Raw genomic sequence first — 13,497 nt, forward strand, 5'->3', positions numbered from 1 at the left:
TCGTCACAGTCCTCGCTCCCTGTGCCCGAAAGCGGGAAATCAACACTACGAGTTGGATCCCTGACTCCCTCACCGCGATCGAGTCTAATCGCGAGGCTCCAGCGTTGCCTTGGGAACCTTCGATCCAAGGGTTTTCCTTTGTTCAAGGGCCCTGTTGACATCCGTTGTCGACACTACGCTGACGCCGATCTATAGCGAGACGGGAGTGGGTAGCGAGGTACATTGGAGATGCTTACCGAGTTGCGACGAGGTGACGAAAGTATGGGATTACGACGAAAGTTCCGTTCGTCGCTTGCGGGCACCTGATTTCGCTTGGCTCTCGGGACCTCTCGCTTCTGCGATTCGGTCATAGAATCATACTGACTCAATGACCATGGAGTAGATCCCGGGCGCTTGGAAAAAGATTCAAGTAGAAAAGACGAGAATTTGCGGGAAACAGATATGCAGTCTGCTAATGGAACAAACGAAAAAGGAGATAGGGGTTCGAGGTATAAGAACAGAAGGGAGGAATCATCTTAGAAAAAAAGTGCGGTGCGGAGAGGGTATACGTATATCTTTAAACGTCAAGGTACAAGAGTAGTGGTTCTCCTACCTGAACAATTTCAGGAATCGTACATTTCAAGTCAAACGCCTAGTTCAGATCATTAAATCAAGTGTCAGTAATCGACACTGAACGCATTTCTGCAAGTCGACCAACAGTAGAGAGGTTGAGGGTTTTGGGAACAAGTGGGCCTTGTGAAAACGCACTTTCGACAAGACGATTTTGAAAATCTTTTGTACGTTGATCGCGTGAGACGTTGAACAAAAAATCAAGGGAGCTTTCATCGCTCTCGAAAACCGTTTCGCCTGTTTCTCACCCAAAAATCAGAACCTCAAGAAAAAGACAAAAGAGTTGGCAAGTGAATTCTACTCGTTACCTGCGTTGTAATTTCTTCTTGTTCCTCCATCGAGAATGTTGTGAAATGATCGTACTTGGTCCCGATCAAGAACGGAATCGCAGTCTGCTCTTGTGGGAAAAGCAAAAAATTAGTGAACTTTACTGTATGCTGAGGTTTCGGAGGGGGAGAGAGTTCCTCCTCACCTTGTTGAACCCTCGAGCTTGTCGGTACCATTCTTTGATACTGTTCAACGTACTCTTCCTCGAGAGGTCAAACATGAACAGGATCGCGACTGCGTCGTTGCACACGAGTGGCAACATGGACACAAACTCGCGTTGCCCTCCGAGGTCCCAAATAGAGAACGTGATGTCGGTTTTCCGAATCGAGATCTACTTTGGATGGATCAGCGACATGGACATTGACCTAAGAGAGAGAGAGAGAGAGACGCGATGTACGGTTTTTTCCATAAAGTTGACGCCTGACGCACGAGAGACAGCATATCAGACCAGCATCGTTTGACCAGAAATGAGATTTTTCAGCTAACCGAGAGTTTGGATGTAGTCTTCGTCGTAGCTTCCTTCGACGTACTTGACCCTGTTCCATCGTCGCAAACTTGAGCATGGGATACCAGGGGATCCAAAGGAAAGAGCATCTACATGAGGGAAGTCTTGCCGATCTGAGCATCTCCAACCATCCCCACTTTGATTACAACACTGATCCGACCCCCCTCTCGGATTAGCTAGGACTTGGTGGTCAAACGCTAGAGGGTGTGCCGTGCGTACCTGTTCTTGTCTTCGACAGGGCTCGAGGTCGAGTTGCTCGACGCCGGTCTCGGTTCGGAAGCCATCAGTCAGGCGACCGGCAAGCTCAAAGGTGAGCGAATCCAGGTGAGGGAGCCGCACGAGAGGGGATGAGAACGAGGATGTGGGGAGGCTCGTGCGAGTTCACGATGGGCGTGTCCCCCGAGCGCGAGATTGCCGATCGGTACGAACGGCAGTGGCACGTTTGAGGCTTAGTGTTGGGCTTGACTTGCTCGTGGATGCGAATCTGACAGTGTCGAGAGTAACGCAAGCAGGAAAGCGGGGGACCAAGAACCGACTCTCTCGTAACAAAGGGACGTCGAGTCGGTTGCAATGGTGACGCTGTATCAACTCTCGTTGAGAAGGGTTGCGTGTCGCCAAAAGGCGGCAGTCGAGACGTCGAGAGGGAGAGAGTGGAACGAACCGCCTCTTTCGCGTTGCCGTTTCACCCTCTCCAGACCTCGACCATGACTATCACCTGCAAACAGCTCAGCAGAGCCGATGTAGCTCGGGCGTACGAATTCGAGCAAGCGAGCTACCCGGCAGACGAAGCCGCGAGTCTGTCTGCTCTCGAGTTGAGTCATTCCCTTGCCTCGTCTCGCTCTTGTTTGCCTAGTACAGGGATGGGACTGACCATTCTACATGTAGGTATCGCCAGCGACACGCGTCAGACTACTTTCGTGGGGCCTACGATCAGGATGAACAACTCGTCGGATTCATCTGCTCGACCCTCACTTCGTCATCGACGCTCACGCACGAATCCATGGAGACTCACGAACCCGCTGGAACTTACCTCGCGATTCACTCGGTGTGCGTCTCGCCTGCGCATCGACGTCAAGGGATCGCCAAAACCATGTTGAACGATTACGTCGCCACTTTTGCTCAACCCACCCGAGCTCATCCCCTTCAAGGCATCCGCTTGATCGCCAAGGAGAACCTCGTTGCGATGTACGAACATGCAGGGTTCGTCTCGAGGGGCAAGAGCAAAGTTGTACATGGTCAAGATCCTTGGTACGAACTTGGAATCGATTTCAACCATGTCGCCGACTCGACGCCCACTTTTGAACGAGACGAAGTTTCTCCCGAGACGCGATCTCCTGCGAAACGACTCGCGTACGACTTGAGTCGCAACCGGGTAGGAACCGAGTTGACGACAGACGGGAACAACCGGTTCGACTTGTACTGCCCGAGAGCCGAGTGCAGGTGTCTCCTCGTCAAGGCCGGTGCAGCGAAATGGGTCATTGGTGCAGCGCAAGATCTCGAGGTGAGAAACCCGTCGTGTTTTCTGTCTCGACCTACCTACGAAGCGGGACTGACTCATTTTTTCCTCCTTGCCTGCTGCTTTCAGCTCCCCGCGTTACCTCACAAGCTTGGTTCGACTAGTTCCGCTCGAGAATCAAAAGAGCGACTAGGCTACTGGACCCTGTCTTCCCCACTCGCGTTCGAAAACATTGGCTTCACTCGTTCAGTTCCTACGAGTTCGAACTCGTCGACGACGGAACCACCGCACGTTCAGATCAAGTATTTGACTTGTGCAGATTGTGATTTTGGACCTCTTGGGTGGCACGACACCCAAGGGACAGATTTGGGGGTCGAAGTTCAGGAAGAGAACGAACGAGGAGGAGGGCAGGTTAGACAAGGGAGAGAGTTTTTGCTCGACCTCGAACGGGTCAGGTACAAAATATGAAAGACTCGCATCTCGTGTGACCAAGCCTTTTCTTCTGAACCTGGACAGCCGGGAACTCGTTCAGCTAGGAATTAGATGCATAAATTAGAATCTACAACGAAATCATGTATGTGCAAAAGTCTCAGTCTACGACAACAGTCATTTTCCGATCAGTCTCGTCTCCGAGAACAATCGATGATTTGGACATCCTCGAGTATCGAAGTTTTCTCCAACCGCCACCTACGACTGCGAGCCCAAGCAATGTGACCGCACCGAATCCGATCCGGTTGTCGCAGCTCGGGATCGAGGTCATCCAGATCTTCAAGTTGAACGCTCCGAGGTCGAACAAGGCGATCGAGAGGTGCAGGATGAGTGACACGGCGAGCAAGATCCAAGGGAGATCTTCGGCCTCTTCCTCTTCTTCTTCTTCTGCTGCCCGAATTCGATCCTCCTCTTCCATGACCAGAATCTTGTCACTGGTTGGTGAACTTGCAACGATTTGAACCGAAACGTGCGTTTGATTTTTCTCGTTCGATTCGAGCTCAATCGAGTTGTGTTCAATGTTGTCCCTCTGATCGTTCCGAGCCAATCCTCCTCGACTGGCCGTCACCACGAGTAGGACCCATGCCAAGACTTTGACGAGCACGACGAGCAAAACTCTCGTGTTGCGTTCCTTGCGAAGGATCCATCCAATCATCGATCCTTCCCCGAGACTTCCTTGATCACCTTCAAGAACATGTCGAGAAGTGACCAACAAGAACTTTTGCAAGACGGTAGGTGCGTGAATCGTTTGTTCGACTGAACAGATCGATTGAATCGATTCCGAATTCCGGATCGCAGTTGTACTTGTTCTTGACAAGATTCGAATCGAACGGCACAAGGAGATCAAGTTGGAATTGTTTAAGATCGAGGTGAGGTGGTGATGGTAGATAAACGTGAACAGGATAAAAGTCAAGGCTTTGAGTAAAGAGAAACGAGATGGTCAGGTTTGTAGTTGCCCTTTTGCTAGGACGAGTGAACCAAGTGCAGTGACTGGAGACTTACCGGTATCGATCAGCAACACGTACGTCAGTCGGGAAGTGGTGATCGTTGCATAGAGAGATCGAAATCGAGATGTTTTGATCGTGCTCGACATTTTTGAAAAGTTTCACGTCGAGCGTTTCTTCGGTTTCGGGGGTGAGGTAGATAAGAGAGTCGAGAGACGAGATCCTTGAGTAAAGGGGAAGCAGAAAAAGAAAAGTTTACATATGGACTGGTTTTTTCTGAACGACGAGCTGCAGGCAGCATGACGCTTCGGGTCGAGAGGGAGAGTGCGGAATTTTCATGCAAAGGGCTGCGCAGATTGTACTGCCAGTACAATTTGCGTGCATGACGCGTCGCCTAAGAGAGTTGCCAGTCGTGACTCCTGCAGCGAGCTTTTGAAAAAAGAAGCGAGGTGAATGTGTGATCGGAGAAGGAATCAGTGCTTGAGAAGGCCTCTCACAGAATGGCAAGCACAATGCTATCTGCTTTACCTGCGTTGAGATAAGGGTTGCACTGAGTGTATCAGACGGCTATGCCAATTGACGGTCTGTGCGTCTGATCAAAATTTCGACCGTTCAACAGTTTCCCCACTCATCGGCGTCTCGCAAGTCCCGAGTACCGTCCAACTCTTTCTCCTCAATGTTACCTCGCGCAACTCTAGGCTTGCATTCACTCGTACACTCAGCCAAGCGTATCTCCTCATCGACCCGGTACAGCATGTCCTCTCAACATCCGTCGAGCCCGGTCGCAAGCAAAAGCAAGCCGACGGGTGGGGAAAGCACTGCTCGAAGCAAGGCAAGAGGAGGACCGCCTGCTTTGAGTGCCAGGTGAGTAGAATCTCACCTTTTGAGGCTCTGTTGCGCCTCTAGCATGGAAAAAGCCAGGTAGGGGGTCCGTCAGCGCCGACAGTCGGTTTGATCATGTTCCCTCGTTCCCTCGCAGTCTCCTGCTCATCGCACCCTTACCGAGACCTGCACGAGATGGACATGACTATCGTGTCCTACTGCTCAAGCGTGCGGAAAAGAGCTCGACGTATCAAAATGCCTATGTTTTCCCAGGTACGCTCCCACTTGTGCGGCTCGCTCTGCCCACGGCCTCGTATTGTGTCGGCTAGTCTGATCAAGACCCGAATGCAGGAGGCAATGTCGATCCAGTCGACCGTGACACTTCGGCGTGGACACCTTTCTTCCCTTCGCTCGCATCCTTCACTGCCGGACTCCCCTCGTCTCCCTCAAAGTCCTCGACTACATCAGCTCAAACAACACTCGATGATGGAGTCATGCAGACAGTCAAGCTGTGTGCGATCCGCGAAACTTTTGAAGAATCGGGCGTCTTGCTCTTTGAACCGACTTCAGCGCACACGGCGGCAAAACTTGGAGAGGTCGAAGACAAATGGCGCAAGGTTGACGACAGGAGGAAGACGCAGCTGAGAGAAGAGGTTCACGCGAACGGAAAGAAGTTTGTCGAGTTGTTTCACCACGAGCTCGGAACGGAAGTACGGCCTGCGGTTTCGAGGTTGACGCACTGGGCAAATTGGGTCACGCCCGTGATGCTTCCCAGACGATTCGACACCCACTTCTTCATCTCGATCTTGCCCTCCTCGTCGTCGCCCGCTTCTACTCCTGATGAAGTTCCGTTTTACAAACTAGCCTCTTCGGATGGGATTGAAATTTCAATCGCCGAGTGGTTGACGCCAACTCAAGCAATCCGACGTGCTCTCGCTCACACTGCGGACCTTTCTGCAAACTCGGACTCCATTGCGGCGACTACGGCGACCTATACGGAACAACCTAAAGCAATGGGCAACAATCCGACGAAATCAATCATCCTGCACCCTCCACAATTCTACCTGCTCGCCGAACTTGCCAACAATAACAAATCGTACCGGACTCTGCTCGACGAGACGGGTCAAGTGGTTCGACCGCGAACGGTACGATCCTTTACGCCTCAGCTGGGACAGGTACTCGATGCGAGTGGGAGATCCCGTCCTGCAACGATCTTGCCGGGCGATGAGGAGTACAACGGCGGAAAGGAAGGCGACGAGCAGGGAAAAGCTGGAGCGCTACATCGTACTTATGTCATCCCACCAAACGAGCGCACGCAGGGCTTGACAGTACTAGGTCAGGGCTTTTTTCCCAATACCATTTCCTGTCAAAGCGGACGAAAAGAAGAAGCTGACCAGTATCATCCGTTCCGAGAAACAGGAGTTCATCGACGTAACCTTGACCATGGTCCAGGATGGGAAGACATGAGTGCGGGCGAGATTGGGAATGCGGACCCAGCGCCAGCGAAACTTTAGAGGCTTTTTGACGTTACCAGGTCGCATGGCTGACAGTGCTATCTATGATCAGACCCAGTGAACCCGCTTCAGACCAGAGAGCAGTGAGAAGAGCGAGAGAGAGAGAAAGCGGAGGGGGTGCGAGCGTCAGGTCGGACGGGCTCGAGCCCGATCGAAACTGCGGGGACGTTCACTCAACATGCGCCGCCTCTTACCACACAACTTGACGTTCACTATCGACTCGCACGGCTACACTTGGAAGCAATGCCGCTCGCGCGACAGAACGCTCGCAAGCCATTACCCAGTTCGGATTCGCTGCCCACGTTCCCGTCGCACAAACCCGGCAGAACAGCATCGAAACTCTCGCTCAAGATCTTGCTCTCGCGTGGGATCTACGTGGCAGGTGCTGGAAAACTGCAAGGAGAACTCGAAGTGAGCGTCAAGGACAAGGCTCTGGGGCTTGGCGAGGTCGGGATCGAGTTGAATGGAGTCGAGGGCAAGTACCTCTTTCTCGCTTACGCCAGTCTCGACAAGGAAGGGCGGATCGTACCCAGGCGGTTGTTTTGGGAAGCGTGTGCGGAGATAGTCTTTGAATGAGACGCATGGTCGACCGCAAGGATCTATCGGATCAGTCAACATTGGCCTAATTCTGGGCGGCAACAGCACGGGGACAGACCTCACGCAGCAAGCAAACGACTGTGGCGCTCTCAGAGCTTGTCTGTCCTGATCCCGCGGAAGAAACATGACGAGATCATCAAAGTAGAGGCTGGAAACTCGGCAGAACCGACGTTTAAAGGGGACTCTGCGGAAACATCCCGAGATTCAACCACTTGTACTGACTGCTGACTTCCATTGACGCGCACAGAACTGCGGAACCGCGACCATACAGCGACGAGACGAGTAATCTATTCTCGCCTGCTCTTTCAAGGTCCAGGACTGCCCCCTTCGAACGCTGTTCAGCCCGGATCGACTGCGCTTCAAGGCGGTTACTTTCCCGCATTGCGTGGAAGAACCCGGTTCGCATTCACCTTTGACCTTCCGAAAGACTTGCCATCGACTGCCTCGTTCGGCGCGCAGGCCGTCGTACGGTACGAGCTCCGAGCGTTTGCATCATCGCTCTTCGAAGGCGATGTGGACCTTAAGAGCGAGAAGAAGGAAGTACTTGTAGTCGAGAGATGGGACGACTGGAGGAAGGGCAACTGGACACAAGGACTCGACAAGCAGATCGAACAGCAAGTAACCGCGCGGGCAGACGCGGGTCTCGTCTCGTTGAAGGCGAGCATAGGATGCGATGCGTCGAGCGGATCACTGCCAAGACTCTTCTGGTGGCGGGACGTTGACGAAGGCGTTGAAGGTAAAGGGACGGTCGAGATTCGGGTTCGGATCAAGAATACTACGCCGAGACATGCAAGTCGCCTTCGCTGCAAGCAAAAATTCGACCGATCAGTCGCTAACGTGTTGTATCGTTGCAGATCGCCGGGCTTCGAGTAACCTTGATTCGCAGACTTCGACTACATCGAGATCGGAATCGCGCAGGACCCCCACCACCTCAGCTTAGCGCGAACGTCACCTCTATCGACTACCTTGGAACCGAGCACGATGTGCGCGCCGGATCTGAACGGGAGATGCTTGTGAATTTTGAGCTGCCCAAGCAAGAATGCTGGACCGGCAGAAAGGGTTCACTATTTGATCTCGACTGTTTCGTCAGAGTTCAGGCAGAAGGATCGTTTCTCGAGTAAGCGGCTTAGTCCTCCTGTAGAATCACCACGATCCTAACCATTCCTCCCATTTAGCCCGAAACTATTCGTCGAGCTTCCGGTCTACATCTCCCATCCCTTTTCAATCTCGAATACTGCACACCGACTCGTGGCTTCCGAGCGTCAAGCACTAGACCCACGTCCTCAACACCCTCCTTCGCCTTCCGTCCCGTTCTTGCGCTCGCCGAGATCGACTCTCGACTTCTCAGGCTCGCCGACTCATCTCGATTTCCCTCAGCACCGCTCGCCAGCTCAGTATCCTCAAGATTATCACAGTGCGGGCTCCACCGTCTCGATCTCGCATTCCGTATATCCTCAGCCTGCGGCACAGACATACGATCAATACATCTCGTCGCAATCTCGCCCTGTGTACGCAAGCCCCGAGCCGTACTCACTGCCTGTGCCGCGCGACGGTTATGCGCCATCGAATGCCCCAGTGCCGAATCTCACCCCGTCCCGATTTTTGGGCTCGCTGCAAAGCCAGCAGCCAGGTCAGGTCTATCTACCACCAGAGACGACCATGGGCACATCCATAACACCGTTTCCCGTGCATGATCGGCAACACTCTCCTCACTCGCCTCGACCGCCAACCTTTGCACACCCTCCTGTGCCACCGCTAGAATCACATCCTTCCCTACAGCCGTCACCCCAATACGCTATCTCTCCCATAGCTCAGCGACCATCGAGCTTGCCAACTCCCCCGGGGCTTCCACAGCAGACCTCGCAAAGTCCCGCCAACGAGCCAATCGAGCCTTATTCCGGGATAGGCCGAGCGCATCAGTCGCCTCGCACAGCAAGCCCCAACCCGATCTACTCGCATGCAAACTATTTGCAGAGTCCAATAGCAGGCGCAAGCACGAGTCCACCGACTTGTCCTTCGCCTGCGCCTGCAACGTACACTGGCCCTACATCGCTGAGAACGCCTCCTCCGCCTGCACCAAGCTCTCATTTCCACCAGATCTCCCCCGAACATCAACAGCGAGATTTACTAGACACTATCGGGGAAGATGGCGAATCTCAGGCGGGAACGACGAAATCGCAGGCGCTGACTGCGAGCGCGCTTGCGACGCTCCGGGACGAATGCGACGACTCGAGCAGTATCCGATCAGTCCGCGTAGGGAACAGTCCAGGAAGAACCAGTGTGCAAGACCTTGAGGAACTCGTTGCGGAGGAAGAGCGGAAGCATGAGGAAGGGCTGGAAAGAGCTGCGAGAGCGAATCAACAACGACCGCCATCTGCTCCCACAAGACTCCAGGACGTCTTCCACATTGCTGGGCAAGCGGTACGCGAGGTGGATTTGACAAGCAAGTCGCCAGCGCCTTCGTCTCCTTCCCCAGCGCTCTCGGCTCGTTCGGAAGGCGGTCTTGCCGCGTTGCAGGCGCGGCTCGCTCGCGCTACATCACCGTTACCGCTTTCGATACCCGACTCAAGGCCAGAATCAACTACAGACAAACGGTCGAATTCTCCGTCAGTCCTCGAAGTCCCGCGCACTGGTAGTAGCGCCCTTCGAGCTCGCAGCATTAGCAGAGCCAGTCGCTCACGGGACAAAGAAGTCGAACAAGCGCTCAAAGAGGCAGAAGAAGATCCAGCAGAAGTCATCAAACGGGTCATGTCCCGAGCAAGCGGCGCAAACGGAGCACGAACAGATCCTCCTCTGCCACCAAATGTCTCTTCGGCAGTCTTTAAGGCGGTCACTGCCATGAAGAGCCTAGAGATTGCCGATCCCGAAGCTGTCAAGGTGACTAGCCAAACCCTCGAACGAGAGAGACCGCAATCCAGCGACTCTAGCCGCCCGAAACCAACGATTGCTGCCACACCTCGATCTGCACTCCCTGCATCCCCTCGGATGCCTGTTACAGATGATCTCCCCGCTCGAGTTGCAACACCGCCATCTCGACCACCGAGCCGACCCATCTTTGCCTCTCCGACCAAACGGCAGCCTCCGACTCCGATCGCTTTAAGTGCAGCGCTCCCACCTATCGACCTCTCTTCCCCAACTGAGCCACTCATCAATATGTCGAGAGACGCTATCATGTCGACTTCGCCTTCGTCTGTCAAGGCCGAGTCGAAGTTGCCAATTTCACCAGTCGCACACATCAACGAGCAAGGTCGTAAGGTTGTCGACGCCGCTGAAGTCAAGCAACTCAAGAAGAAAGCAGTCGCTCGCGTGGGGGACTGGCTCGAGAGTGAAGCGAAGCCCGCATCGACCGAAATCTCTCCGTGGTCTGTGATGCACAAAAGCAATTCGAGCCAAAACATCTCGCGCACTGCCAAGACCATCGAGTTCGCGCGTCAGGCGCCGCCGCCTCCAACAACAACGCTCACTACGAAAGACTTGCTATCGTCTGTCGTCTCGGATCCCACTCGTACCTCGGCGACTGTCGTCGAGACATCACCTGAACCTTCAGCTGCACAATTGCTTGCGGCTGAATCGCGCACCGAGCTTCGACGCATCGAGGCGACGCAAGAGAAAGCATCGCCGGTCGCAAAAGGGCTTGGCGAGTTCCTTGCGGCGATCAAGCGGGACGAGGAGGTTCCCTTGAAAGACCACGGCGCATCCGTAAGAGGAGGCAAAGGCGGCAAAGTGACAGCTGTGACGAGCATCTGGGCATCTCGTGAAGAGGCAGCAGTGAGTCACATATTGATCTTGTTGGACTGTGCAGGCGTCAGCACTGACCTTCGTTTTTGACACTCAGGAACGTGTACCTCTCCCCAATCCGGTGCTCGGACATCAACCAGCAAAATCGCTGTCTTCCATCGACGGCCCTTCGCATCAACCTCTGTCCTCGGTCAGTAACGTAGGTACTCGAACGAATCGACGCTCGTTGCAAGTCGCGCTTGCACCTGCTGCGAAACCTTTCCTCAACACGACTCTTGGTCGAGCCAATGGAACTGGATCTCTCGCTCGATCGACCAGTGGCAACTTGACGCGCTCCGATTCTTCAGAGAACGAATATGCTCGTGGCGCGAAAGTCAAAGATCTCTTGTTGCGCTACCAACAACAACTTTCGTAGCCGTTCTTGAACCTCACTGTACCACTCTGCACAGACACTTGCCCCAAACTTTTCTAGTGGATCAGCAACTTGTTTTTCAGCGTTTCGCAATATGTATCTTTACCTTGTCTTAGGTCAACGAGCGGACCCAAGCCTTCGTAAAGGCAACCGAAGATTTCAAGTATTGGCAGTGAGCGAGATTCAGAGCAGCTCCTTATGAAGGTCTCGCTCAGGAGGATGGCTATGGCAATCAATCACAACAGGTTCGGTCGCTCAAGCCTCGAGCAGAGTGCGCTGGAACAAAATGCGAGTGCGAGCGTTGCCCGCCGCACCAAAACATGGTTCCGATGTGAATGTATATGAATGCAACACGACATAAGTGAATGATAAAACTAACGTGACCAACAGACCCTATGGATACGGATAAAACAGATGAACAGAAGAGACAACATGTGCACAGAGATGCAGTTCCGATGAATGAGACAATGATATGAATGGGCAGAATGCCAATAGGTATGAGGGTCGAGCCACGAGGTTGTCGCGGATGAGAGACCGTTTTCGAGTTTAGGGCGGAATGAGCTAGCGAGTACGAGCACGTTCAAGGATCCATGGATGGCGGATGAGATCTTGCAATTTGATCCGACGACTGACATCGACAGTCAGGCAACGTCGAAGGCAGTCAAACGCAAGGGGTGAGACCGGGTGTCTGAGCGGTGCAAGGAAGCCGATCCTGGCGTCTTGGGATGACGCGAAGGGGTGGGCACCAGTGAGGAGAAGCGATAAGATGACTCCGAGCGACCAGATCTCGGCCATTCCACCGTCATAAGGCGCATTTTGGAAAATCTCGGGTGCGGCAAACGTGCCAGTGCCATAGAAGCCTATGCGAGAAGAGATCGCAGCGTGTGAGTACTAGGATCCGTGAAAGCAAGCCGAGACTGTAGCGAGCAAGTGCAGGGCTTACGGCCAGTCTGTGGCGGGGCAGGTTTGGTAACGTCCCACATACGACAGCTACCAAAGTCGACGAGTTTCACGTGCAATCGCTCGTCGAGGACAATGTTCTCGTCTTTGAGATCCGAATGCCTGATGCCGACCGAGGCGAGGTCCAGCACGGTTGCAACGATCTGGTGAAACACGTAGCGTGCCGCCGGCTCGTTGAAGCACCGCACGTGCTCGATCGCTTCAAACAGATCCGAAGACGATCGTCGCATGAGTGGCGCGCGAAGGAGAGCGACCTTGGGGTCTGGCAAAGTTGGAACGAGACACGGAGAGGGTGGCGAGATCGTCGAAGGAAGCGAGACCCGAGCGCTGTTCGTCATTTCGGTTGGGGCCGGAAGAGAGAAGCTGCCCGATGTTGCTTCGAGCGGTGACGGCAGCAGAGAGGGAAAGTCGAGTTGTCGCGAGGGAGGTGTGACTGGGGGAGAAGGGGGAAGGACGGGACCGCTCTGATCGGCTGCTGCTTGCCAGCTTGCACCATGGAATTCCATCACCTACAGGACACAGCATGAGTGTCAGCTGTGTATACATATCAGGCCTGGAGCGTCGCCGAGAAGGTCGCTCACGAGATAAAAGTAGGTCTCGCATGCGAGCAAGTCGACGAACCCGACGACGCCCGGATGTTTCAGGCGCCGAAGGACATACGCCTCGGTCGGCACGATGACGGCACCATCTTTCGTTGTCTTGGTCAGCCCGGCGGTGTCGAGTCCCCAATGCAAGGTCTTGACGAGCGCTCGAGGCCCGACGCGGGCCTTCGACATGACTTTGGCCGCGAACGTGCCTCCATCCGACCTCCGGCGTACCTTGTACACACTGCCAGTACCACCGACGCCGATCTCTTCGAGGATGTCGTACCGCGCGACAAACCTCGGGTCGAGCGCGTCAAGGCGCGGCGATACGGCAAAGCTCATCGGGTTCGTGTGCGTCGAAGGATTGAACCACTATCGCGCCGCAGGGGCGAACGACGAGCAGTCGAGCGCACGAGCTGGAGAAACGAAATGTGAGAGAGTGGCGGGGAGGGATGAGGGAAAGATAAATTGGCGAGCTGTGGAGGCGATCGGTACAGTAGTGCACAAACGCGGCGAACGGGAGGCGGCTAGCCCCGACGG

General features: G+C 54.2%; 6 protein-coding genes across 6 annotated transcripts; 3 read left to right on the plus strand and 3 right to left on the minus strand.

Moving 5' to 3' along the window:
• Positions 1-556: 556 nt before the first annotated feature.
• Positions 557-1,725, minus strand: TEM1 (Ras family GTPase TEM1; the record flags this gene model as incomplete). Its single annotated transcript, XM_076680767.1, has 8 exons — positions 557-631; positions 748-846; positions 918-1,001; positions 1,082-1,267; positions 1,334-1,356; positions 1,423-1,472; positions 1,535-1,591; positions 1,661-1,725. 8 exons carry the CDS (start codon positions 1,723-1,725, stop codon positions 557-559), a joined length of 639 nt encoding a protein of 212 aa, XP_076532076.1.
• A 420-nt stretch (positions 1,726-2,145) lies between these two features.
• PAA1 (polyamine acetyltransferase) lies at positions 2,146-3,365 on the plus strand (the record flags this gene model as incomplete). Its single annotated transcript, XM_076680768.1, has 3 exons — positions 2,146-2,252; positions 2,327-2,942; positions 3,027-3,365. The coding sequence occupies 3 exons, from the start codon at positions 2,146-2,148 to the stop codon at positions 3,363-3,365; spliced, it is 1,062 nt and encodes a 353-aa protein (XP_076532077.1).
• Positions 3,366-3,486: 121 nt separating this feature from the next.
• On the minus strand, positions 3,487-4,479 carry JCM15063_002009 (uncharacterized protein; the record flags this gene model as incomplete). The annotated part of the gene is made up of 2 exons (XM_076680769.1): positions 3,487-4,301; positions 4,389-4,479. The coding sequence occupies 2 exons, from the start codon at positions 4,477-4,479 to the stop codon at positions 3,487-3,489; spliced, it is 906 nt and encodes a 301-aa protein (XP_076532078.1).
• Positions 4,480-5,084: 605 nt separating this feature from the next.
• On the plus strand, positions 5,085-6,666 carry JCM15063_002010 (NUDIX hydrolase; the record flags this gene model as incomplete). Its single annotated transcript, XM_076680770.1, has 4 exons — positions 5,085-5,194; positions 5,310-5,425; positions 5,504-6,487; positions 6,566-6,666. 4 exons carry the CDS (start codon positions 5,085-5,087, stop codon positions 6,664-6,666), a joined length of 1,311 nt encoding a protein of 436 aa, XP_076532079.1.
• A 243-nt stretch (positions 6,667-6,909) lies between these two features.
• JCM15063_002011 (uncharacterized protein) lies at positions 6,910-11,416 on the plus strand (the record flags this gene model as incomplete). The annotated part of the gene is made up of 5 exons (XM_076680771.1): positions 6,910-7,141; positions 7,511-8,052; positions 8,118-8,380; positions 8,439-11,031; positions 11,099-11,416. 5 exons carry the CDS (start codon positions 6,910-6,912, stop codon positions 11,414-11,416), a joined length of 3,948 nt encoding a protein of 1,315 aa, XP_076532080.1.
• Positions 11,417-11,974: 558 nt separating this feature from the next.
• Positions 11,975-13,299, minus strand: JCM15063_002012 (serine/threonine-protein kinase; the record flags this gene model as incomplete). Its single annotated transcript, XM_076680772.1, has 3 exons — positions 11,975-12,273; positions 12,357-12,882; positions 12,955-13,299. 3 exons carry the CDS (start codon positions 13,297-13,299, stop codon positions 11,975-11,977), a joined length of 1,170 nt encoding a protein of 389 aa, XP_076532081.1.
• Between the last annotated feature and the right edge of the window lie 198 nt (positions 13,300-13,497).

This window comes from Sporobolomyces koalae (assembly GCF_050403365.1).
Source record: "Sporobolomyces koalae JCM15063 DNA, S_koalae_JCM15063T_v1_ctg45, whole genome shotgun sequence".
NCBI lineage: Eukaryota > Fungi > Basidiomycota > Microbotryomycetes > Sporidiobolales > Sporidiobolaceae > Sporobolomyces > Sporobolomyces koalae.